Below are 24052 nucleotides of genomic sequence, written 5' to 3' on the forward strand. Positions count from 1 at the left end.
ACACAGAATGTTGAATGTACATATGCATAGTCTGATGTCTATCGTATGATTTGTACTGTCCCTTTGCATTGTAGACGTGGTCCTATTGTCCTTTTACAATGCATGCCAGTATTTACTATGACTCTGCACTGATGTCACCAAGACAAATCCCTGTGCATTTATTGTACTTGACAATTAAAGTGATTCTGATTGTTTTATTAATGATGGAGGAGATGGAGACTGCGGAGCCAAAGTTATTGAAAAAAGCCTGAAACAAACCTGTTTTGAGTAGAGTAATGCTCAAAACCAGCTGGCAACATAATTTATTGACCTTCTTGAATAATGCATATAGAATAATGAATTGAATAATGCATCAGTTTTAAGTTCTGGATCTGCAGTTCCTTGACTTACTTACTTACTTTGGTAACATTTTTTAAATCCAGGGTAGAGTTTTCTGAGAAAGCCTCTAAGACACTATGATGGTGGATTTTCACCCCATTCTGGTGTATTCATGAGGTGTGGCTTTTGACGTTTGAAATCCACCTTATACAGCCTAAATCAGTGTGATGGTAGAATGAAACAGAATATTATAATTACAGATATGATTAAGGACACAAATAACAAAAAACAGCAATCTCCCTTTAGAAATGAATAGGAGCAACTGGGGTTAAAGCGCCTTGCTCAAGTGTACTCAGTAGTAGCAGTTCCTGTTCCTGCCGTTCCTCATTCACTTTCCCATCCAGATTTTCCCAGCCAGTCTGTGATTCAAACCATTTATCATCACCATTGCCATCAAAAGCTGCCCATGTATCATCAGCTTTCAGAGATAACCGCTTTGTTTTACACACTTCGTAATCAATACACAAGGCTTGAGGTGCTAAAAAAGCCAAATCAATTCAAGTGCACTTGAGCACAACATCGATACATCAACGGGAACAAGCGTAACACCCCAATAAACTGTCGGTGAGCGGGCACGCAAGTCCATCATACTCCGTGACCTTTAGACACAGCAGGGGCTACGTCATTAAGGGAAGAAATACCACTGTGTTTGCACATTATGAACACTTTCCAACATTACACTAGGGAGTGTTTTGGTGAATATTAATTCAACAAAAAGTGGCTGCCTTACACTCTTTGGTCCAATGCAAAATACAAAAAGAAACATATTCATGAAGAAAAAATCATCTTTGCCCACTGCTTTATAATGGAACGGATATTCAACACTGTGATGCTTTTGGGAGACACAAAGATTCCAGAGAGCCGAGTGACTCTCAGGTGTGATGCCAGACTGGGTATTGTAATGAAGGTGACAAAGGAGTTTCTGGGATTGACACTTCTGTAGGTATTGTTAGAGGCTTCTTAGGAGTGTAAAATAGTCTGAGATAGTGGGAAAGTGACATAAGGAGATATTAATGAACCAGATGGAATGGGGGGTTTTCAGCCCCCGTATTAGCAAGCATCTGCCCTGCTGAAGTGTCCTTGAGCAAGAAACTGAATCAACTACCAGGCTTTATCTGGTTCTTCATAAAAGTGTCCATTCCAGCACAAAGATTGCTAAAGATTGTAAAAAAAAAAAAATAGTGAGCACAAAAGAGGAGGAGTAGATGAGGGAACTTGTGAACTAAAACTAAACTAAAAACATTGAAAAAAAGATATATATAAAATATATTTTATTCTTATTGCAAATAGACTGCATTGTAGGAGTGTCTATGTGTCTGTGTGTGTGTGTGTGTGTGTGTGTGTGTGTTTGTGTGTTTGTGCACAGGCTCCTATTAAAATGCACACTTTCCAACAGTTTCCATAATCCTCCACCTCCTGCTGTGTGTCAGAATCCTCGAACATCAAATGAACGAGACGCCTGCCATCTCTCTACCTCTCCATCTCTCTCTCTCTCTCTCCTGTCATTCTATCACACACCTTTTCACCCTGTTCTCACTTCTCTCCCTGCCTCTTTCTCTTCTCTGCTTACTGTCTTTCTCTGACTCACCCACTATCCCTCTCTGTCAGTCTTCCGCTTTGTTTCACCCGCTCTCTCCTTATACCTCTATGCTTATTTCTCTCTGTATATGTATATCTTTCTCTGGTACTCCGGGACAGCTGACATGTTCCAGTGTATTCCCAATTGTATTGTTAAAACACCACCCCAAGGGACAGCTGAATGTCTTATTTGTACATGCAAAAGAAATGACATTACAGTGCGCTGCTAACTCCCATTCTCTCTCTCTCTCCTTTTCTCTCTCTGTCTGAGTGTGTGAGAGAGAAAGAGAGCGAGAGAGAGCGAGTGTGAAAGTGTGTGTTTGTCCTTAAGCCATGTTGAACCACAGTATAAGCCATGTTCAACCTCAGGGTTTTCCCTGACTAAAGAAAATCTTAGTCAACAAATATTCTGAGGATTCAGCCCATTTAATTGGCAAAATCCATAAAATGCCTTTCCCCACATTATTGTCCTCATGCAAATGAATGCAATCATGCAGAGTGACCTATTTACATCAAGTGTTTATCAAAGAGCAGTAGGAGTGGGGAATACTGTTGGGACACAGGAGACACAATTGTGTACTGGCAATTCATACAACACACACACACACACACACAAAACCCCCCAAAAAACACTGAAAATGACTAAAAATAGAATAAAAAGTTTTAGTCAGCTAAGGGCTTAACAACTGATTACTCAACTAATTGGATACGAAGAGAGACTGCACCTAATGTATTTGGGCTTGTGTTTGTGTGTGTGTGTGCGTGTGTGTATATATACGTGTGTGTGTCTTCTCAATTATCATATCTCCCCTGGCTATAGATGACATGAATCCAGAAATATTCCTGAGACCTCCCTGTCTACTTATCACATGTAACTGGAAGGGCGGCATGTCTCAGTATATGTGTGTGTGTGTGTGTGTGATATATTAACATGAATTATAGAGTCTTTCATTCTAAATGATATCACTAAACGAGGAAATGTAGATCCCACAGACTCAGAACATCCTGAGACAAAAGAAAAATACAAAATAATCTACATTTAGCCTTCAAATACTTTATAAATCAAACACCACACACACACACACACACACACACACACCTCACACACACACAATGACAGTGTTCACTCAGTTTCCCAGGGGGAGTTTAGAACTGATGATTGAAAATTAATGTAACTTATTTTTTCAATCTACAGAAGGTGATAAGTAGGAGAGTTGTCACAGTATCTAATAATGAGAGGGGAAGACAGAGAGAGAGAGAGAGAGAGGGAGAGAGAAAGAGAGAGAGAGAGAGAGAGAGAGAGAGAGAGACAGCAAGGGGGAAGGGAAAGTAAAGGGGAAGAACAGAGCGAAAAGGGGAAAGAAACAAGGAATGACAGGGAGGGAATGAGAGGGAGAAATAGAGAGAATGTGAGTTATTAAACCTAACTATGTGAGAGACAGAGAGAGAGAGAGAGAGAGAGAGAGAGAGAGAGAGAGAGAGAGAGAGAGAGAGAGAGAGGGAGGGAGAGAGAGATATGTTATGTATGCCAAGTTTTTGCCAACTGAGTCCATCCGTCTCTCCAGCCAGTGTTCTCATTACCGCACTGCATTCACCTCATTATACAGAACTCACAACATACAGTGCACTGCCCTCCTGCATTATTATCATTACCACACTGCACTCACTTCATTATACAGCAGGACACTCCCCTCCTACATTATCACTGCCACACTGCAGTCACTTCATTATATATTAGTCGCAACATAGACTGCCCTCCTACATTATTATAATTTCCACACTGCACTCACTTCATTATATTAGTAAAGACACAGACTGCCCTGCTACATTGTTGCCACCATTGATAAAGATGACCCAAGAAGACTGCAAAAGATAAACAACATAAGTAGAGTATGTTATTTTGTGGTAAATTAGATTTCTTTATATGTAAATGTACAGTTTTATTTCAACACAACCACAATGGCACATTGCACTTAACTGCTTGTTGCATTGTATCATAGCATTTAGGTAATATTAGCTAGTTTCAATTGTAATTTGAGACAAATGTTAAAAGATTAAAACATGATAATAATGTGTGATCATCTAAATGTGTGTGAGAGCACATGTTTCACTCTAATGAAAGTTTGTAGCTTGGTAAATTTTAGGAAGATGTCATATAATTGCTTCAGTTATGATCTATAATCAAGTGACTCAAAAAAAAAAAAAATATATACATATAATCAAGTGACTCAGGTTACATTCCTTTGAAGCAAGCGTCCCTACCAGCTGCTGCATCTGGTGGATTTTCTGATATGGATCAGGTTTGGCTTTTAGACTCATTTACTCTGGTAAATGAGATAAGATTAAACTATAATGATAACTAGATGATTGCATCCTTGACAAATGGAATGTCAATGTATTGAGACTCAGAAAGAGTGAATTTACATAATAACACAATCTGATACATCAAGATAGAGATATCTTAATTTAGAGTACAACTTGGGGTTTTTGTCTTCTGAGAGGAAAACTGAAAGTGAGAACCTGACTGTAAAGCACCCATCTGTATCCTAGTGCACAGCAGCAGCAGGCTGATATTTTATGGGGATCTTTCTCTCTCAAAGCCTCACACCTTTGATATTTTATTACTCAACCATGTAGTTCACACTAATCCAGAGAAGAACATAACAGAATCTCAGAAAAAATATATATCTTAACACTGTTCACGTGCGTACTGTGTCTGGTCTAATTTCACAACAATATAAATTTTTGATGCACTAACATAAAAAAGTGAACGAGTGGTTTAATTATCGTGGGCCGGGGGTATTTCAACTCATCTTGCACAGGCCCCTAGAGGACGACTGCAAGAAAAAAGAAAAAAGTTTGCTCAATAACTGACTAGCCATCCCAAATTTACACTTTGGATCAAAACAACATGAATCATTGCAGAGTTTTATTCTTTAAAGCGAGAGTTTAAACAAGCTCTGGATGCAAGCAAAAGCCTCCTTTGGGCCAGGCTGTAATGGCTGACAGCCCAAAACTCTTCTCTTTATAGAAAGATCATATATTTTTCATCACAGCAATGCTTTGAACCGAAGTGTGGGGGATCATTTCAATGGACTTCTAAAGAGTCTTAGTGTCACCAGAGAGCGGCACAGTGCTGGTTTTGGCTTCCCCGAGCAAGCCGCATCAAAAACCTTTGCATACAGACACAAATGAATAGAGACGCTTCAAGACAAATGCACAAACAAATGAAGACAGCGGGGCGCTAACACAAGATGCGCAATACGGACACACACACACATGCAGCAGTCAAACATATACTTTGCAAAAACTAAAACAAAAATTTCTTGCTGATATATTCTTAATTTGTATTTCATATTCTGGTCCTTCCTCCCGACCCCAGAGGGAAATCATTACTTCCAGCCTTCTAATTATGCGTGTGATTAATTATGCGTCTTATTATCGCTGGCTAATCTGCATAGGATTCTCATGTATAAATTCCCCCTCATTACCATTCAGAAGGCCACCTCACAGGTGTGCTGAGTAAATATACAACACATTGTAGCTGATCAAAAAAAAAAAACAAGTTAATAAACAGGGCCGGAAACACGCGCTCGCACCGTCACACACGCGCATACAGACATGTACAGACAAGCACATACACGCAGGCGTGCTTGCTCATGTGTACAGGCCCCCACAAACAGACACACACACACACACACACAGACACACTGAGATGAGGGTGGACACCCACCAAGAAGCAGACACGTTACGTAACCCCACTGACAGAAGGCCCAGGTTCCCCTCATATGGGTGGCAGGGTGGTCGGTGCCAACTCATTAAGAACGCAGCTGGCCATAAGGCTTTGGACGGGGTGAAACCACGGGAGTCCTCAGAGGGGCGTCTGTTTGGCTTTCCAGACAATGCAGAAGAATATGAAGAGCAAATTGTGGTCTCCATGTGCGTGTCTGTAATATGTGGGACCCGTTTAGGCTGCAATTTAATTTGTCTGAAGCGCAGTACGCATCTGAAATTTATTTCCCTCTATTGTGTTAGGCGTGTTGCAAATTAAGTGGAGGGGAAAGTTGCTGGTGAGCGCTGATTTGAAGTCGAGCTTGCAATTTCCGGAGTTAATGGTTGCGGGCAGGAAATGGGCTGGAGGGAGGCTGATCTTTTGTCAGCACTCCGTGTTAAATGCCCCCCGTGGTATCGGTACAGTGGTCTTCCAACCTCAGCTACAACTGCAGTCACTCCTCCTCTTCCGCTGTAGACCTGAAACCCTTTTCTTCAAGCTACACACCACCCCCCACCTGCCAGACCACGCTTCTCTACCTGCACTTGATTATGTGCTTAGTTTCACCGGCATAAAGAAAGGAGAGTGGAGAGCTGCTCCTTAGCTTTCCAAGCACCAAACATCTATTTCTCCTTGCATTTGTGTGCTAGGTGCATTCATTGTGGTAATTCAATAACCTATTCTACTGTTAGTGCTTAGTTGCAGGTTAATGAATTACCACAATGAAAGAAGCCTATAGGGAAGGCAAGGGGAAAAAAAGATGTTTGGTGCTGTGAAAGCTGGAGAACTAATAGTGGCTGTGGAGCATCATCCAAATGTTAAAAATGTAAGATGCACATACTGAATGAATGATTTGTGTGTGATGTGCATGACTCAGCGTTGCTCTACTCACTCAGGTTCCATTTGAGTCCGGTGGTGAGTGTTTGACAAGGCCCGCCTACTGGGATGAGGCTGCACCACTCCCCCTCCAGGCCTGTGTTCACCCCCAGTGTATGGCTGCCCTGCAGATGCGAAGACACACAGTGTGAGTGCAAAGAGTGAAAATGTTTGTGTGTGTAAGCCAGAGACAACCACAGACAAAGACAAAGAGACAGACAACAAGAAAGATTAAAAGAAAGAGAAAACAATTAAAAGAAGGAGATTAACTTGGAGCAAGGGTTCTTCAACTTTTTTAGCCTCGGCCCCAAATGAGAAACTTAGCTTCTCCGCCCTGGGACCAAGGCTCATTAAAATAAATTATTACTCTTGTCAAGTCGGGACCCAAAAGCAATAGCTGCGACCCATTTTCAGTTCCTACCCATAGTTAAAAAGGATACCATGCCATTTTGAATTATAGTGTATTTTTTCAGCTTGTCACAAGGAGGCAAAAGATTTTTGCACTGACACCTGAGTTAATTGAAAAGCCAGTGGTTAGCATTGTCAGTATACCTGGTTACACTTTACTTTACAATGGCCTTATTCCAGTGTATTAGCCTGTGTATTCACCTATGGAAAAGTATTGTAAGTACACAATATTACTGAGTAGGTACTTGTAACTGCAAAGTGTACAAACATAATGAACTAAACAAAGCATTTATAAAAGTGTTCTAGTACCAAAGTGTTTCTATTCAACTTTGTTTCCAAAGTTATTCTGGTATGTCCAAGTTGTGATAAAATGTTGGACAGTAGCCAACTGGTTGCCTAAAGTTGTTCATGGTTACATCACCAGATATCAGTTTATGAAATGAAGAGTTTCAGTGGTGAAAGCTTACTTCCTGCAGAACATTTTCACGATCCTGTGTTGATATGGATCCTCACACCAGTACAGGATTTGTGGGTTGTTGGTGCATTGGTCTTGAAAAAGGCTGCGCAAAATTTCCAGCACTCAACTTGTTATTATAAAACATAATAACGTTTATATAATGTACATATGCAAGACAAATTCAAATCAGTAGGAATTTACAAATATGTCCAAGTCATTACTGGTTGTAGGATAATCAAACTTAATAGATCTTTAGTGCAATATTACCTTTAGTCTTATGTATTTTAAAATTCTAGTAAGTGACAAACGCTAGGAAAATTACCACAAAACACAAAATAAGTGAATAGCAATACTAATGCATGTTCAATCCATATTTTTAGACAATACAGTGAAGTTACTGGTTGGTAAGTTGGAATGGCCTCATTACAGTGTATCACTGCAAGGAAAAGATGTTTGCACTGACACCTAAGTTAAACGTACAGTATGTAATTTCTGCTGCTTGGGGTCTCTCAGTCAAAACAATAACAAAAGACGTAGTTTGATGACGTCGTGTAGTAGCGTGGGATCATGGGAGTGTTTTTACGGGGACAGCTTCAGTGACAGAACGCACAGCAAACGGGAATGAATAATCGTGATCCATCACGAGTGAGCAATAAAAAAATAGAATGAAAAAAACAACAGAGTGGCTAGAGTGGCTAGCTAGCTAGTTCACCGACTTCCTTCCTCACTCTCTGACGTATCATCTGGTGTTTCCCGTGTTTCCCCGGAAGTTAGGGGGTAAAGGGGATATGACGCCATTGACAGGTGACCAAATGAAACGTACCGTTACCTTGAATAAAATTACGGATTTCTCTGGGTTTGAACATTGTTGGAAACATTTGGGATAATGTAAGTACACAACTCAAAAAAATATATAACTTAGGTCTAGTCGTTTTTAGATATTTTAATGCGGAAATGTTACATATTACACCTTAATTGAAAAGACAGTTGTTAGTATTGTTAGCATACCTCATTTAAAACAGCGTAAACAACAAGCTATTTCATTAGCTTAGTGAAGTGTTTCCGAAGAAAACTAACATCCTAAAATTCAAAATGTCTCAGTAAACTAGGACCTGGAGAAAAATGCATGAGCATCACACAGTGTGGGTGCAAGGTAACGTGTCGACAGACTCTTCACTCTGAATAATGACTTTGCTCTGAATACATTGGTTACAATAAAGCCTTATGCCAGAACATAAAAAGGTCAACACAAAGTTTCTCTTGTTCACGGTTTGTTAAAAAGCCTCAGAAAACACCTTAACCTCATTAGATGTACATAAATTCATGAAGGAGGCATGACGTGCAGTAAACCCAAAATGTGATAATTAATCATCATCAACACCTGGTATATCTGCAGGCCAGCATTGCCATACATGCCCAAATTGCCAATAGCACCCAAGCATAAATACATTTATGTTAAACGCTTTGACAGCTAGAACTGAGACAGAGATCAATGTAGCACACACACACACAAACACACGCACACACACTCTCAATTAAGAGTTTGGGATCTTGAAAGTGTTATATGTTTAAAGCAGTGTTTCCTCTGTTTGGCTTCCTGGAGTTGCAGAGCCGGAGGGAGAGAAGGAGAAAAAGTTTCAAACTGTTGAATGTGGGAAAATCTTCAGCTGTTGGTGTTCAGAAAACATCCCTGAGGTTGTTTTCTATATATACAGTGTGTGTGTGTGTGTGTGTGTGTGAGAGAGAGAGAGAGAGCATCAGAAAAGGAGAGGAAGGGAGAACACGTCATGCGTACCTACACACACACACACACACAATATATATATATATACTGTATATCAAACAGACTTAGTGATGGTTTTACAATGCCAACAGCTGCAGATTTCTCTATAATGTGTGTGTATGTGTGTGAGTGTGTATGTGTGTGTGTGTGTGTTTGTGATTTGAGATTAAGAGAGGGAGATGTATAAAACATTGAGGAACACACTACATACATATCTACATACACACACTTAGCCATGAGTCCTGTATCAAAATGCTGTATCTACAGTATATCCAATTTGAAAATAAAAATAATTACTTTAAAGGAATAGTTCACCCAAAAATGAAAATTCTGTCATCATCTACTCCCCCTCATGCCAGTTGAAACACAGGTGAAGTTTGTCCATATAACACACAGGGAGGTTGCCAGCCCAACTCCATAGCAGCCTTCTCCAAAACAACTGAAGTCAGTGGGGACCAGTTCTTCAGAGTTCCAAAAAGACCTACAGTATATTTACACCATAATTTAGTGCAAATCTTAACTACAGCTGATTGATTTGCAACAAATAATGGTGTATAGGTCTTTCTATTCACAGTGTGATTGTTTGGCTGTTTTTGTTTTGGAACTCGAAAGAACTGGTCCCCATTGACTTCAGTTGTTTTGGATATGGCTGCTATGGAGTTGTGCTGGAAACCTCCCTGTGTGTTATATGGACTAACACATTTCACCTGTGTTTCATTTGGCATGAGGGTGAGTAGATCGGTGGTTCTCAACCTTTTTCATATCAAGGACCCCTAATTCAGTCCACATTAGGGCCACGGACCCCGATTTGATGAGATTTTGTTTCTCTGACCCAAATCTGAGAATATTTTTTATTGTCAGATATGATTTTGTACTGTAGGTAGAGAGATAACAGTGAAACTATTATCAAAATAGTCATTCTAAAATGACAAAATAATGAAGTTTAACAATTCATCAAATTGCTGGGGACCCCCTAGAATGCCCTCAAGGACCCCTGGTGGTCCCCGGACCCCACGTTGAGAACCACTGGAGTAGATGATGATAGAATTTTCATTTTTGGGAGAACTATTCCTTTAAGTTCATACTCCATATCTCTAGTCCAGACACTGAATCCCTACCAGCTCCAGGGGGGCTGTTCTGTAACTGAGCCTGATCTTTGACCTTCCTAGAGGCGGAACATGAGAAAACAGAGTCTCCCTATGGCCACATACAGTATGTTCTCTACCCTCCTTTAGACCAGTGCATTTCTGTTCAGGTCTGACTGCCAGTGTGGTAAAAAGTTCACCACATAAAAGTTATGTATGGATTGTGGAAAATAATAAAATGTTTCCTTACTGGTTAGACTGATTATCTATGGTATTGCTACTGTAGATGTGTATTGAAGCATGCTGTGGAAGAATGCATCTGATGACTGCAAATGGGAGATTCATTTCAAAATTTAGAAAATATTGTCACTTTGAAATCTGTCACTAAATTGTTCAAACAAATAGATGATGCAACCCTCAAAAATGTTAGAATATGGTAAGAAAAAAGTTTTTCCAAAATGAGTTTTACTTTCATGTCAGCAAATATTTTGTCAGAGCCTGTTTTATTTAAATGGTTGATGTATGAGAGCTTTTAAAGAAACAAAGCTGAGAACGCATGAATAGCATTGCATTCCCTCTCTGTTCCTTTGCATTTACAGTGAATTATTCATTTCAGTACAGCACAGACTCTCGCGGGTCAGTTTTCTTCCTCATGTTTATATTTATTTTATGTTTGAATGTCACCTCTCTGCTAACATTCTCCAGCGCAGCAGAAGTTGGGGTGAGTTAACGTACCTCAGGTGACACACTTTATCACTTAAATCAGCTCTTGCTCTGACAAGTTTCACTCCTCAAAAGGGCATCAGGTAAACAAGCTTATAGATTCGACCTGGAGTGTGTGTGTGTGCTTATAAAATGATTTATCATAGGTTTTGGGCTGACGCAGCGCAGTGCGTCGTCTGTCCCGCCGCAGAGAGCCGTCTTTCTCAAACATTTTCAGGTGTCAGGATACAGACCAGAGTAAATTTAGCTTGGCCCTAAGACCAAGGCTCATTAGAACAGATAGCAGGAGAGAGAGAGAGAGAGAGAGAGAGAGAGAGAGACAAACCAGGAGGAAGAGATTAACTCAGAGCAGGGGTTCTTTTTTTTTTTTCAACCCCAGATCCATATGGAGTAAATTTAGCATCACCTTGGGACCTAAACTCATTAAAACATCCTCTTGTCACGTAGGGACTCAAAATAAACAGCCCTGCAGCCCATTCAGCGTCCCCATCCATAGTTTAATAAAAAAAAACGACAGTTATGCAGTTATGCGATGCCCTGAGCCGACTACAGAAAGCACCAAACTTTTTGCATATTTCCCAAAGATAGGTTCATGAAGCTTTGATAACTCATCTGGGACACGAAAGCAGAAACCAGAGAGAGGCACAGTCCTGATCAAACCAATGCATGACTGTGAGACTTAAGATGAAGAACCATATTTCATCTCAAGTTTTCAAATATCATTAAGTATGTATGTTTAATTGGTACGTTACATTTATAGTTAAAAAGGTAGCTTTAAATACATTTATAAAGAAAGTAGAGGTTATGGACTTGAAGATTCCCACTTGTCAAATTTCAAATAGGACTTAAACGGTTAATTAGCCGAAGACTTAATTAGTTGCGAGCGCGAGTCAGATTGTGTGTTGTTATGTGAGCAGCATGTACTGTGCGTGAATAAGTCTGTTTATATTGATTGTACCACCAAATCCTGACGCCGAGCACGTAGTGAAGCCGTGATCGTGTGGAAAACGGGTGGCGAGGATATTCGGCAAAAGTTGTAAACACTTCAATTACAGATGTAACTTGAACAAATAGCGCTGGGCCTTTCGAAGGTTGCGTTCACCTTCATGTACGGGCGTCTGCGTTCATCAGTCGCTGGCGAATTGGAGCTGCGTTGACAAACGAGCTTAATTTACCCTCACTGAAGTAAGATTAATTGGAGGTGTCGAGGTATGAAGCAGCAAATGACAACGCGCCTTTGGAATAATGACAACCAGTGGGGAGGGAGTGTATGAGAGAGTGAGAAAAAGAGAGAGGAGAGAGAGAGAGAGAGAGAGATGTACTTAACGTACGGCAAGGTGTCACCAGGACATGTGACAGTAAGGTGTTTGTCCTGAGGATCTCGCACGCAGGAAAATAAACGACACAGGAGGGAAAAAAAAAAAAAAAAGAGCCGCCTGTGTCCCAGATGACGGTTGCTCGGCCCACTTGTAAACTCAATCAAGTGATGAGCATGAGAGAGTGGCTGGCATTGAGGAAAAACAATTTGGGAGCATCAAAAGAGACTCTCTCTCATGCACAACAGCAAATTGGGGCAGCATAAGAGCAGAGAAGTGTGTGTGTGTCTGCGTGCGTGTCCTTGAAGTGATTACTCAACACAGAAACAAAGTGTTCAAGACTCCAATCAAGGTGCAGAGCAAGGAATGGGACATTTTTGAGAGGGAACAGAATAAGGATTGGGAGAGGGATGATTATGAAGAGGGGTGGGAGGTGGTGCAGCAGCAGAGCAGTGTGTAAGTCTAGTATGGCAAATATACTGTACACTGTGGTTCAAGTATGTGCACATACAGTATATAGCCTTAAACATACAGATATATAGCCAACATAATTCCACTTTTTACTGCTGTTTGTCACTGCTGTGCTATTACTATTATTACATGAGAGGATTGACATTTTTGATGTTTAAGGAATGATCTAGCAACCAGTTGATTTAGAGACACAAGTGTTATGTCATAACCTAAAACCTAAACCTTTCAGCATCTGAAAAACAAAACAAAACAAAAAAACTAGCTAACAGGCCCGTCAGCTCAAACACAGGATAGAAACACAGTACTTGCACAATAGAGGAGTTCTAGGATGGCTTCCATGATGGGTTTATGCATAAATGTGAAGGCTAAGTACTGTGTCCTGTCTCCTACTCACAGGTCTGAGCAGATAGGCTAGGCTGGTGCCCTGTATGATCAGCAGGGGGAGCTGTGTCATGGACAGAGAGTGGTGGAGGGTCTCAACTGACGCCATGGTCTGGTCCAGCCGGCCCGCCAGACCGCCCAGAGTCACGATGGCATCCACCTGGAAAGACAGACAAAGGTTAACGAGACAAGGAAAATGTCACGTTTTGACATGCTGGAGTGGTTTTATGGAGGGATGCCTTATTTGATTCACTGAGGAAAAGTGATGTGAGAAAAGGAGACTGGAGGAGAGGGGATGGGCAGAGAGACAGAGAGCTTGACAGGGAAAGAAGGTTAGGTTGACCAGAAAGAAAGAAAGAAAGAAAGAAAGAAAGAAAGAAAGAAAGAAAGAATAGCCATGAAACACAAGCCATAGGGAGAAGGAATAATAGAATGGTGATTAACAAAGGACACAGGATTAGGAAAAAATAAAGCAAAGGTGGACGAGAAATAAAGTGGATTGGAGATTGAAGATATAGATGGTGTTAAGCATTAATGGCGGATCACAGAGTGAATTTGCTGCTATATCATGGGGCTCGATCACTTCACACTTTTCAATTAAGAGGTGAACATGTTAACAGCAACATCAACTGGGCCAAGTGGATCACTGAAATTGATGCCATTTCCTACAACCTCACAGTTTCTTCTTAGCTCTGAGGCAATATTTCACTTTAGTATAATATTTGAAGCTCTAATCACTTAAATCTTTATATGAGTTTTAACACCAACGCAGGCAGCCTGAAAACCCAAAGCAGTATAGAGGACAGTCACTGTCAGAGGATGGCGATTGACAAAGTCACACAAGCGCGTTTACACATGAAAATGGACCAAAATACCACCACACTCCCAATGTCTTCACTCCATTCCCACCATTCCCACTCTTAGATGCCAAAATCTTCAATCATATTAAAAAGAAGCCCGCTGGCTGAGGCTCTCTTTAACTGTTCTTACATTCTTGACATTTCTGATATTTACATACACATAACCAAGACACAAATCTCTTGCTTAATGACAGTAATTGTGTGTGTGTGTGTGTTTATGTGTGTGAGCTCAATTACAGCGCAGGAAACTCCCACAGTGTCACTTAGCCGCTCAGGGACTCGTTTTCATTTCCCCTCTGCGACTTTAAGACACCAGAACCACACATTACTTCAATATATTCCACATTTTCCAAGCGATAACAGACCTCGCATCAGCCCCGCGCCGCTGCTTGCTATATGGCTGAAGTGGACTTCTGAGAAGCTATTTACTGAACCAACTGTATCTTAACTCTTAACATCCTCCCTTTGTAGCTCCTTCAGGGGATGGAGTTGAAACAAAACCGAGTGCTGAGATTGAGGTTATTTCAACATCTGGCTGACGCCCCCTCACACACACACACACACACACACACACACAGAGGCATCGACTTAACTGTAAACAACAACACTTGGTAAACAAACTTCACTTAGTCTCTGCGTGGTCCTGAGAGGGGGAGATAGAGAGAGAGAGGGAGGAGGGGGGGCATGGAGAGGAAGAGAGGGAGAGAGGGGGGAGATTATAAACTAGAAAGAAAAAAAGCTTAATAAAGTACTTTCAAATACTTTCCTGTGGCTTAATGATATTTCTGAATTGTCCTATATGGCAAACCCCACCCATGTGTTACTCCAAACAGGTAAGACTGAACGCTAAGACGTCTTTCCAAATACTACTTGAACCTGGTCTTGATAAGCACTGCTGCAGATCCGCCATATGAAAAGAAACCCTCTGAAATGGAGAAGTAGGGCCATTTCAATTTAGGAGTGGTTATACGCCAAGGGGCTATATTCCACCACATCAACTCAGCATCAAGGGGATACATCACATTATAGCAACCATGTAGGTCAACATATCTAAATATATCAAGTCTGTCTGCCAAAGTAGGAGTACTTATCAAGGATCTATCTATCTATCTATCTATCTATCTATCTATCTATCTATCTATCTATCTATCCACTTTCTTCTTTTGTCCTTCATTCCTTCCTTTGTGACTGTCTTTTGTGTTGAATCCCTATTAGACCAGGTCAAACAGCAAAGGCCTGGGAAGACCAAAGGCTTTCAGATGGAGGGGTTAAATAAAAAGTGAACTGTAGGAGCATCAGTCAGTTCAAAATTCACAGCATGTCACCCAAACCTGAGGACAGAAAAGCCCAAAGAGAGGGAGAGCGAGGGAAATAGATGCAGGGAGGGATAAAGGCAAGGAGCAGTGACTGGAAAAAAAAACTAAACAGCAGCTTGGTGTATCAACCTCCGATGTCACGCTAGCTCGCTAAATCTTCAATTCCCTTCAACACTTCTGTTGTCTCCGGCACGCATATCAAACTCTATATTTGACAAATGGTTTGAATCACGGAAACAAAACACTTCATATCTGTCCCTATTTCCTCTTTGTTTACCGACACAAAACCAGCAGGGCAAGGAGAATCTCACGATTGTATGTAGCGAATTTAACAAGCTGCCTCAACAGATCTGGCCTCGCTCTCTCTCTTGATTGGCTGGGGGAGCCGGAGCGAGGGACGCTGGCTTCGGAGATCAACACCAACCTCACGTCCCATTATGATGGCTGATGAACAGATAACGAGCGAGAGAAGAAAATGAAAACAGTGCTGCTGCTTATGCCAGCAACATTGAACCAAGGAGAGAGGAGCTAACTAGGACAGAGCCGAGACGGCGAGATCAGAAACAGACCAACAAACACACACACACACACACACCAGAAGTTTGGATATCACATCAACAACTACATGTACAAACACACACATGTAGGCAGGCGCACACATGCATGCGCACACAAACACATGCACAGGCACATGTACGATGTATGTCGACACGTACACATGTATGCACACACGCATTCTCCCTCACACACATGCATGCATACACACACAGAAGACACTGACACAGGCACACACACACTCACACATACACCCAGTCTAAGACGCACACACACACACATAAACACCACACACAGACGCACACTCTCAGATATACACGCACTCTCACAGTCACACCGACATATATATATATACAACACACACACACACACACACACTAATCCTCTGATACCATTCTTTGGGATTTCACCCAACACAATAAGAGATAAATTCTCTAAATCGAACGCTAAGCTGTGTGGAGGAAAACATTCAGGGGCTAATATGGTGAATCTTAAATAGCCCAGAGAGCAGCACAAAGCGCTCTAATCTGCAAATCACCCTGTTATTATTTCATCTATTTATTTAATTCATTTAAACAGTCTAAATGGATGGAAATTAGTGAGCAAAAGGGACAATGACAAGGCACGATATCAAATCATTACAAAAAGTTGCTGCTTTTATAGAACCTACGCCTATTTGCAAAGTCTTGAGGGGAACAAAAGTTCAAATAGAAGTCAAAGTGGGTTAAAAAAAAAAGAAAAAAAGTGGGAAAATCCTGGCAAACAAATAAAAAGTCATCATCAGCAACTCTTGTAGAGCGTCAAAAACTGATTGCTGGGCTGCTATCTCTCGCAAGCAGACAGACAGACAAACACTCAGCGCCAGTTCAAAGGAAGGGTAAATATTAGCCGGGGCTGAAAAAAGGCCCAGGGAAGGAAGGACAAAAGTATCTCCTCTCTTAAAGCCTGAAAGCTAAAAATAGAGTGAAAAGCCAAAATGCACAGTGCGGAGTACATGTTTGTGTGTCCGTAAGCGTGTGTCCTCTCATTGGCGTTTCATCAGCTTTGAGATGTGAAGTGATTGGGACACTCACCGTTGATTGGAGCAACACTCAACAGGCTTCTTAAAAATTCTAGTAATGGAGAGATCTTGAGAGAGAGAGAGACAGCGACAGAGATACACAACCAGTCAACAGTTCAGACCCATCGCATTTGTCTTTATTTTTAGTATTTTTCACTTTTTAGAATAATAGTAAAGACGTCAAAACTATGAAATAACACAACTGGAATTATGCAGTGACCAAAAAAGTGTTAAACAGAAAACTTATATTTTAGCTTCTTTAAAGTAGCCACCCTTTGCCTTGATGGAAAGGCAAAGGCTTTGGAAAGAAATTCATACATAGGCATCAACTTCACTATGTATATTTGTCTAAAAAGCTAATTTCAAGCATGTAAGCGTAAGCTTTAAGATAACGAAACACATAGAACATTCAATCAGGTGTGTCCAAACTTCTGACTGGTAGTGTAGACAGATAGATAGATAGACAGATAGATAGACAGGCGCAGGAGAGAAACAAAGAACAAGAGAGCATGATAAATGACAGATGTGTTTGTGCTTGAACGCATATGCTTGCCTGCTTTGTTTGCATGTGTGATAAAGGAGAATTCATCACATTCAGGGACAGACTGCAGTCTCGCCTGTGGACGCAGAACGAACTGTTGCTGATGAAAGCGGGGATGAATAAAAAACACCACTCCCCCTGGCATTAGACGTATTAACAGAGTCATTTAAATTGTTGAAATTGGAATTGTGCTGTTCTTGATCTTATTTTATTTCTTTTTTCCGATGTACATGCACAATCCAATCCATGCATGGCGAGTCAGAATGGAAATCAAATCAAACTGCGGATGGCGTCACTGGCTGTGCAGCGGTGGGTTGGCCACAGGGCATCGCTCTGGCTGGCAGCTCATTTCTACACTAGGATATCACCTTGTTATTAAATGCTTTGCACACTGAAAAGATCCCAATGAGCTCAAGTCCATTTTAAATCTGCCATATCAACATTACAGTATGGGCGTATATTTGCATATGAGTGCGTGTATGTATTATGACTCCAATGACTGTTTTTGTTATGTTTATTTCTTCAGGGAGAGTTGACTGAGTTTGCATGTGTTTTTTTTCCAGTGGCACCCTGCTTCATGTTCATACACCCACACACATTCACACAGTCCAGCACAGCTGACCTGAGCAGCTCCACTGGAGCAGCTGAGGGTGGAGGGCCTTGCTCAAGGGCTCCCCGGCAGTGGAGGGAGGGGAGAGAGCTGCTCATTCACTTTCCCCACTACTACAACTATAAATAACTATAAATAAATAAAAAAATAAATAATAAACTTTATTTATATAGCACCTTTCAAAACAAATGTTACAAAGTGCTTCATAGCAAATAAAAGCATGGCGTAAAATCTAAGGTAATGTCAATAAAAACACAACTAAAATAAAAATAATTAATCAATAACAGAACAACAGTAAAACATTGAATAGAAAATAAACACAAATAAATAAAGTGAAAATCATTATAAAAGCTTCATAGAAAAAAGCCTTGATAAAAACACAACTACAGCAAGATCAATCAACACAAAAAAAATAAAAATAAAAATCATTGTAAAAAAAAAAAGAAGCTTCTACATAAAAATGTGTTTTGATAAATGATAAAAATGTCAGACTTAAAACAGAGTTACATAAGAACAAAACAGACTCTGTGTGTGTGTGTGTGGGGGGGGTGTGTGTGTGTGTGTGTGAGCATTCACCTGTAGCTCTCGTCTGTGGATCTCCTCCACCATGATGGCCAGACACTTGGTGAAGTCTGTTAGATCCTGGTCAGCTGTTTCTATCAGCCTGCACCCCTACACACACACACACACACACACACAAAGCAAAACAAAAACATTGGCAGAGATATGGGATTGGGGGCTGGACAGAGAGTACAGAAAAAAGAGAGCAAGAGAGAAAGGGAGAGAGAGAGGTATAAATCAGTGTTTTAGTCTTGTCTAGCTGTCTGCAGGCTGTGTTGCTGAATAATGTAGAGGTTCCAGTCAGTGGCCCTAAACTACAGCATCCAGGTGAACAACCGTGCTCTGCCTTTCTCATCTCTCTCTCTCTCTGTCTCTCTCTCCCTCTCTTCCACACGCTGTCACTTTCCTTCTAAAACACACAATCTTCCTGCCGCACAAACACACACACACACACACACACACACACACACACACACACACACAGACACATAGCGCAGTCGGATCACACAAACTCGTTCGCTGTGCTCTGTTTGATCCCATCCATCCTCCCTCCCCTCATCCCTCCATCCCTGCCTCCCCTCCTCTCTGTCTCTCTCTCTCTCTCTCTCTCTCCCTTGCGAATGCTTTCCTGCCTTCCATTTATGCAGAATTATTCACCGTTTCAGACAAATCTCTGAAGGAACGCCTCAAACTTTCCCATTGTTCTCCTCCAGAAGCATTACCATAACATTCTATTCTCTCTTGTAGAAAAAGGCATTGCTCATTTTTTTTCATGCAACTTGTGTGATATATTTAAAAAAAAAAAAAAAGAAGTGATGAGAAGTGAAAAATGCGCATGTCACTTCCTTGTGTATTAGTGTCAATATAACAATTTTTTGAAAGTATGACTTTTTGGTTGTATCTGCATGCAAAAATTTATTTTTGTTTATGTTGTGGGTTGGAGATGCATTGCATTTACACTTTGTTGTTAATGTGACTCTGACCACCTACAGAAATTATCACTGGACCGTTAATGCGTCTTGGGTGCATTGACACCTGATTTTTTATAAATTTTTGCTCAATCCAAGTACATTCTAATCACCCAGGATGCATGTTAATGGAAGGTGTTGAGGGGCCACAGTGGCCACATCTCAAACTGCACACTTCTGCCCACTTTAATGACTCAGCCTGTGTGTTCATGTCACTGGATGTGGAACTCATGGAGAGTCTCAAGCACTCATTTTGCCTGATGTCAGACAGAATTGTCAACTCGTTACACTCCATTTCCATCTTCAGTCTGACATTGCCTCCACTCTAACCGATTTCTGTGGGGGAGGGGGATTCGATTTTCCCTAACCAATCACTAGAGGCCAACGTATCAGCCTGAATCTAACGTCATTTTAAGTCGACACTGATGCATAGCCATGACAACACCAGAGACGGTTCAGAAAGTATAGAGCATCTTTGACAACACGGAGCGAAGTAAAAACAAAGTATTTCGGATTTCAAAGTAATTGGTACTTTTAATTGATTTAGAACAGCCTTGATAGCAGCGTCTATGTTGTCTATAGCGGTCGCCATTGTTGTTATTACTCCTCCTTGGTTCCCACAGCTTGACAACGCTTGACAACAGCTTGACAACAGCTTGACAACGGCGTTAGTCCCACCCGTAGCGCTGATTGGCTAATCGTTAGTCCCCCCAGCGCTCATTGAACCGATCATTTTTCAACTGAGAAACTGCTGTTTTATGTCACGATGCCAGACCAGAATCAGTCAACTCAGTGGAGTGGGCGGATTCAAAGGTCTGGACCCAGGCAAACACTCATTGCCAAGTGGTTGAGTGATCCACTGGACCTTCTCTCAGCCTTTTACACAGGGTGACCATTGGATGGTCCCTTATCCACTTAGCTAGTGCGATCTCAGCTCTGTAACCCTGCAACACCACTCAGACTCGGAGCGCATCATGTCTTGGGATGTTGCCAAATGGAATCTGAGCAACAGACACTGGCTCAAATTGAATTTTTACCAAACTGCAAAGGGGTTGAATTACTTTTTAATACTCAAGCTGAGTGGACACTTGATCTCATGTGGAGTTGTTAAGTGGTTAGTTTGAGGTTGGATGTAGTGACAGTGTCCAGGGTCATTTTGTGGAGATATGCATCTATCTTCTGGTTCAGAACTGATGAAGCTACAGTGAAATTACTCATCAGAGGGGTATTCCAGAAAGCAGGATTGGCAAGTTATCCAGATCTGTTAACTCAGAATTCACGGAAATCTGTGATTTTCTGTTCCAAAAACCGAGATCAGACTAAGTCTAGATCAGTTACTATGGCAACTTATGTTCTCAAGCTAACCTGCTCTGTGGTATGTTGCATCCTTCCTATTAATTAAACATTAGTTTACAGAGGTCTGTTAAATGTTGAATGACTAAAACATTAAACATGATAGATAACTCGCACATTAACTCCATCTACAATTTTTTGACATGCCAAGTCTTGCAAGTGTTGCTGGTGTGTTTTATTTATTTATTTTTTTTTAAATATGCTGAAATTCACTGTAAGCTGTCATTAATATTTCATGTTCGGCTGGAGTGAAATATGACGCTCTGCTCTGCTTGTTGCCTCTGAATCCATCATTAATCCTATTTTCAGTCCTCGATTGAGGATGGCTTTATAAGTTCACCGTGAACGTGCATAGTTCAGTATCAACCTATCTGGAGTTGATCAAGCCCGATCACTGAAATCTGAATCAGTTGTTCTGGAACCGAAAATTCCCACTATGCCGTGTCTAGCTCACTCAAGTCAGAATTCAGGATTTAGTTTAGGATTTCTTAAACCGTCTTTCTGGAATACCCCTCTGGGTGTAAAAGCTCACACAAACAAACCTCAAGTCCAAGTAGCTAAAGTTGCTAGATGACATCACAGATTAGTCTCTTGGTTCTCTGAATTTTAGTTTGGGCAAAATGCCTCATGGTCAGAAATACTGACTCTGACTTGGGCTGTGCAGTGCCTCTCATTTTGGGGTGCATCCAAAATGCTGAAATTATCCATTTGCAACATCTGCTTGCTTTATTTAATCATTGGAAGGTTTTGGAGACACAGGTTTCTAATGTGTCTCACATCTAACCTTTCAAGTACTTACCTTTAATCATAAGAAATCTGATGATTTTCGGTAAATTTTAATTTCCCAAATAATATAGCCTTACATTTGTAGACTTTTCAAACAGCATTATGCACCACCGTTATAGAGAGGGACTGCCCATGTGAATTCAGAGTATTTGGATGAAATGATGGAATATCTGTTATGCATACTGACTTTTTTAAGAGTCCAATTTTCATCCCATAATTTTTGATATCCTCATCGGAAGAACTGTGGCTCAATTTGTTGAATAATGCTTTCAATATGTTTCACTGCATGAAAGATGACCAACAGCAATAGAGACAGGCACAAACACAGCCCCTCTAGGCAGGACTCATCATCGTCTTTATTCTCCCCCACAAACAGCCTGGCACACTGCAAACTTTGAAGTGTCTATTAACTATTGAAAAAATAAATTCATCCTAGCCAGCGGATAATTTGCCAAGCAAGAATTTTTTTTTTTTATTGAAAATAACTTTCATCTTGTTGAAAGCTATTTGTCTTCCACTTGACGCAAGCTAGCGAAACTAACTCCAATTGGAGGGAACAACAAAAGCACTCGCTGTAATCCACTTCAAATGACCCATAGATCCATTTCTCTGACGCTACTCACCTTTTATTAGCTCCTTCATCAATTCAGAATATGTTCCAGGAATAGCTCACAAGAGGGAGAGATGATTTTCTGTGTATTTACTCAAAAGCCCTATAAACAAACAAGTGTTTTTTCACTGCAACTAAACTATATCTAACTATTCATTTACTTGCAAGCCAAATAGATGAGTCAATGGGCTCCACAGCCTGTGTTTTTTGTGTTTTTTGTCATTAAAACTTACTGTATTTTAAGGCAGTTAAGTTTCAGGGCCTTTATTACATAACCTTTACTGAACCTCACTCTAGTTAGTAAAAGCATTGGAGCTTGTTCTCTGGGAGATGACATGACCAAAAATTATACCACACATCATCAGAGCCACCATCACTTTTATTTTCTCCATATTGTTAAATCATGTTGGTTGGTCTGTGCATCTATTGCTTTTTGCTTTTGCCTGTGTTTGTTTGTGTGTGTGTGTGTGTGTGTGGGTATGTGTGTGTGTGTGTGTGCAAGCATTTGCAAGTTTGAGTGTGTTTCCACTCACCTTGTCTGCATAGAAAGCTTTGACCTCGGCAGTAATGGAATCAAAATCCCCACTGATATAGTCAGGAAGGAAACTGGATGTAAGGATAGAAAGAGAGAGAGAGAGAGAGAGAGAGAGAGAGACAGAGACAGAGAGAGAGCGTGACGGAGAGAGGGGGCAAAGATAGCAAGAAAGACAGAGAGAGACAGATAGTAAGCGAGAGATAGAAGAGAGAAGGAGAGAGAGGACATTGGGGCATGTGTCAGCTCTTTGATCTGTGGAGCGAGGGAGAGGAGTGACGCCACCGGGGGAAGACGAAGAGACATGAAGACTGACAGGGTGATTCTCTGTGGCATTGAGCCTGGCCCTGTCACACACACACACACACACACACACACACACACACACACACACACACACACACACACACTCCTGGATGCAGAGATATATGGATTTACGTGCATGCTGACACACTTATATGACAATGCACACACACACACAAAATCATTTTTATGCTCACATAATTTGCTCCATACATGCTGATATGCACACAAAGACAAAAACACAGTACAGTGATTTCACGCTTAGCTAATTGCATTGGTAGCAAATGCATATAAAATGGCACTCCAACACAAAAGCATGAAAATCAATAGATCTCGCTCTCTCAGCACACACACACACACAGACAAACAAACAGAGCATGATGCTCATCAGATATTGATCTATGCCAATTCATTGAGGTACTTGATTCTCCAATAGGGCTGAATATCATTTTCAAGACTATGGGTTACAATACGATACAACTTGATATGATTTTCGATATTTTGCAAATGTCAATATTATATTACAGTATATATGATTGAAAGTTGCCATGAATTGATACAAACTATAGAGTGTATAGAGTGTATTGTGTGCACTATGGTATGGATTATGGATTAGTGGACAAATTGAAGCAACAATTGATTTTAGTTTTTTAGTTTTTATTAGGAAAATTGAATATAGTTTCAAGTTTCATTATCAGGATTTGCAGAATTGACTATGAACTGGAAAAATCTAAATGCAATGTATTGGTGTATTGATTTTTTCACCCAG

General features: G+C 40.8%; 1 protein-coding gene across 3 annotated transcripts in view; it reads right to left on the bottom strand.

Moving 5' to 3' along the window:
- The window catches only part of tpk1 (thiamin pyrophosphokinase 1), a 71879-nt gene that overhangs the window by 14120 nt on the left and 33707 nt on the right, over positions 1-24052 (bottom strand). For all 3 annotated transcript variants that reach the window (XM_071522172.1, XM_071522191.1, XM_071522182.1), the window contains exons 5-8: positions 22982-23054; positions 18747-18842; positions 13242-13388; positions 6621-6729 (exon numbers count right to left, since the gene is read on the bottom strand). In XM_071522172.1, the coding sequence (XP_071378273.1) occupies positions 6621-6729; positions 13242-13388; positions 18747-18842; positions 22982-23054 (425 nt within the window). The remainder of the gene's footprint in view (positions 1-6620; positions 6730-13241; positions 13389-18746; positions 18843-22981; positions 23055-24052) is intronic.

This window comes from Centroberyx affinis, unplaced genomic scaffold (genome assembly GCF_046629955.1).
Source record: "Centroberyx affinis isolate AG114_WGS23_722 - 3 ecotype Tasmania unplaced genomic scaffold, CSIRO-AGI_Caff_v1 ptg000085l_1, whole genome shotgun sequence".
Lineage (NCBI taxonomy): Eukaryota > Metazoa > Chordata > Actinopteri > Beryciformes > Berycidae > Centroberyx > Centroberyx affinis.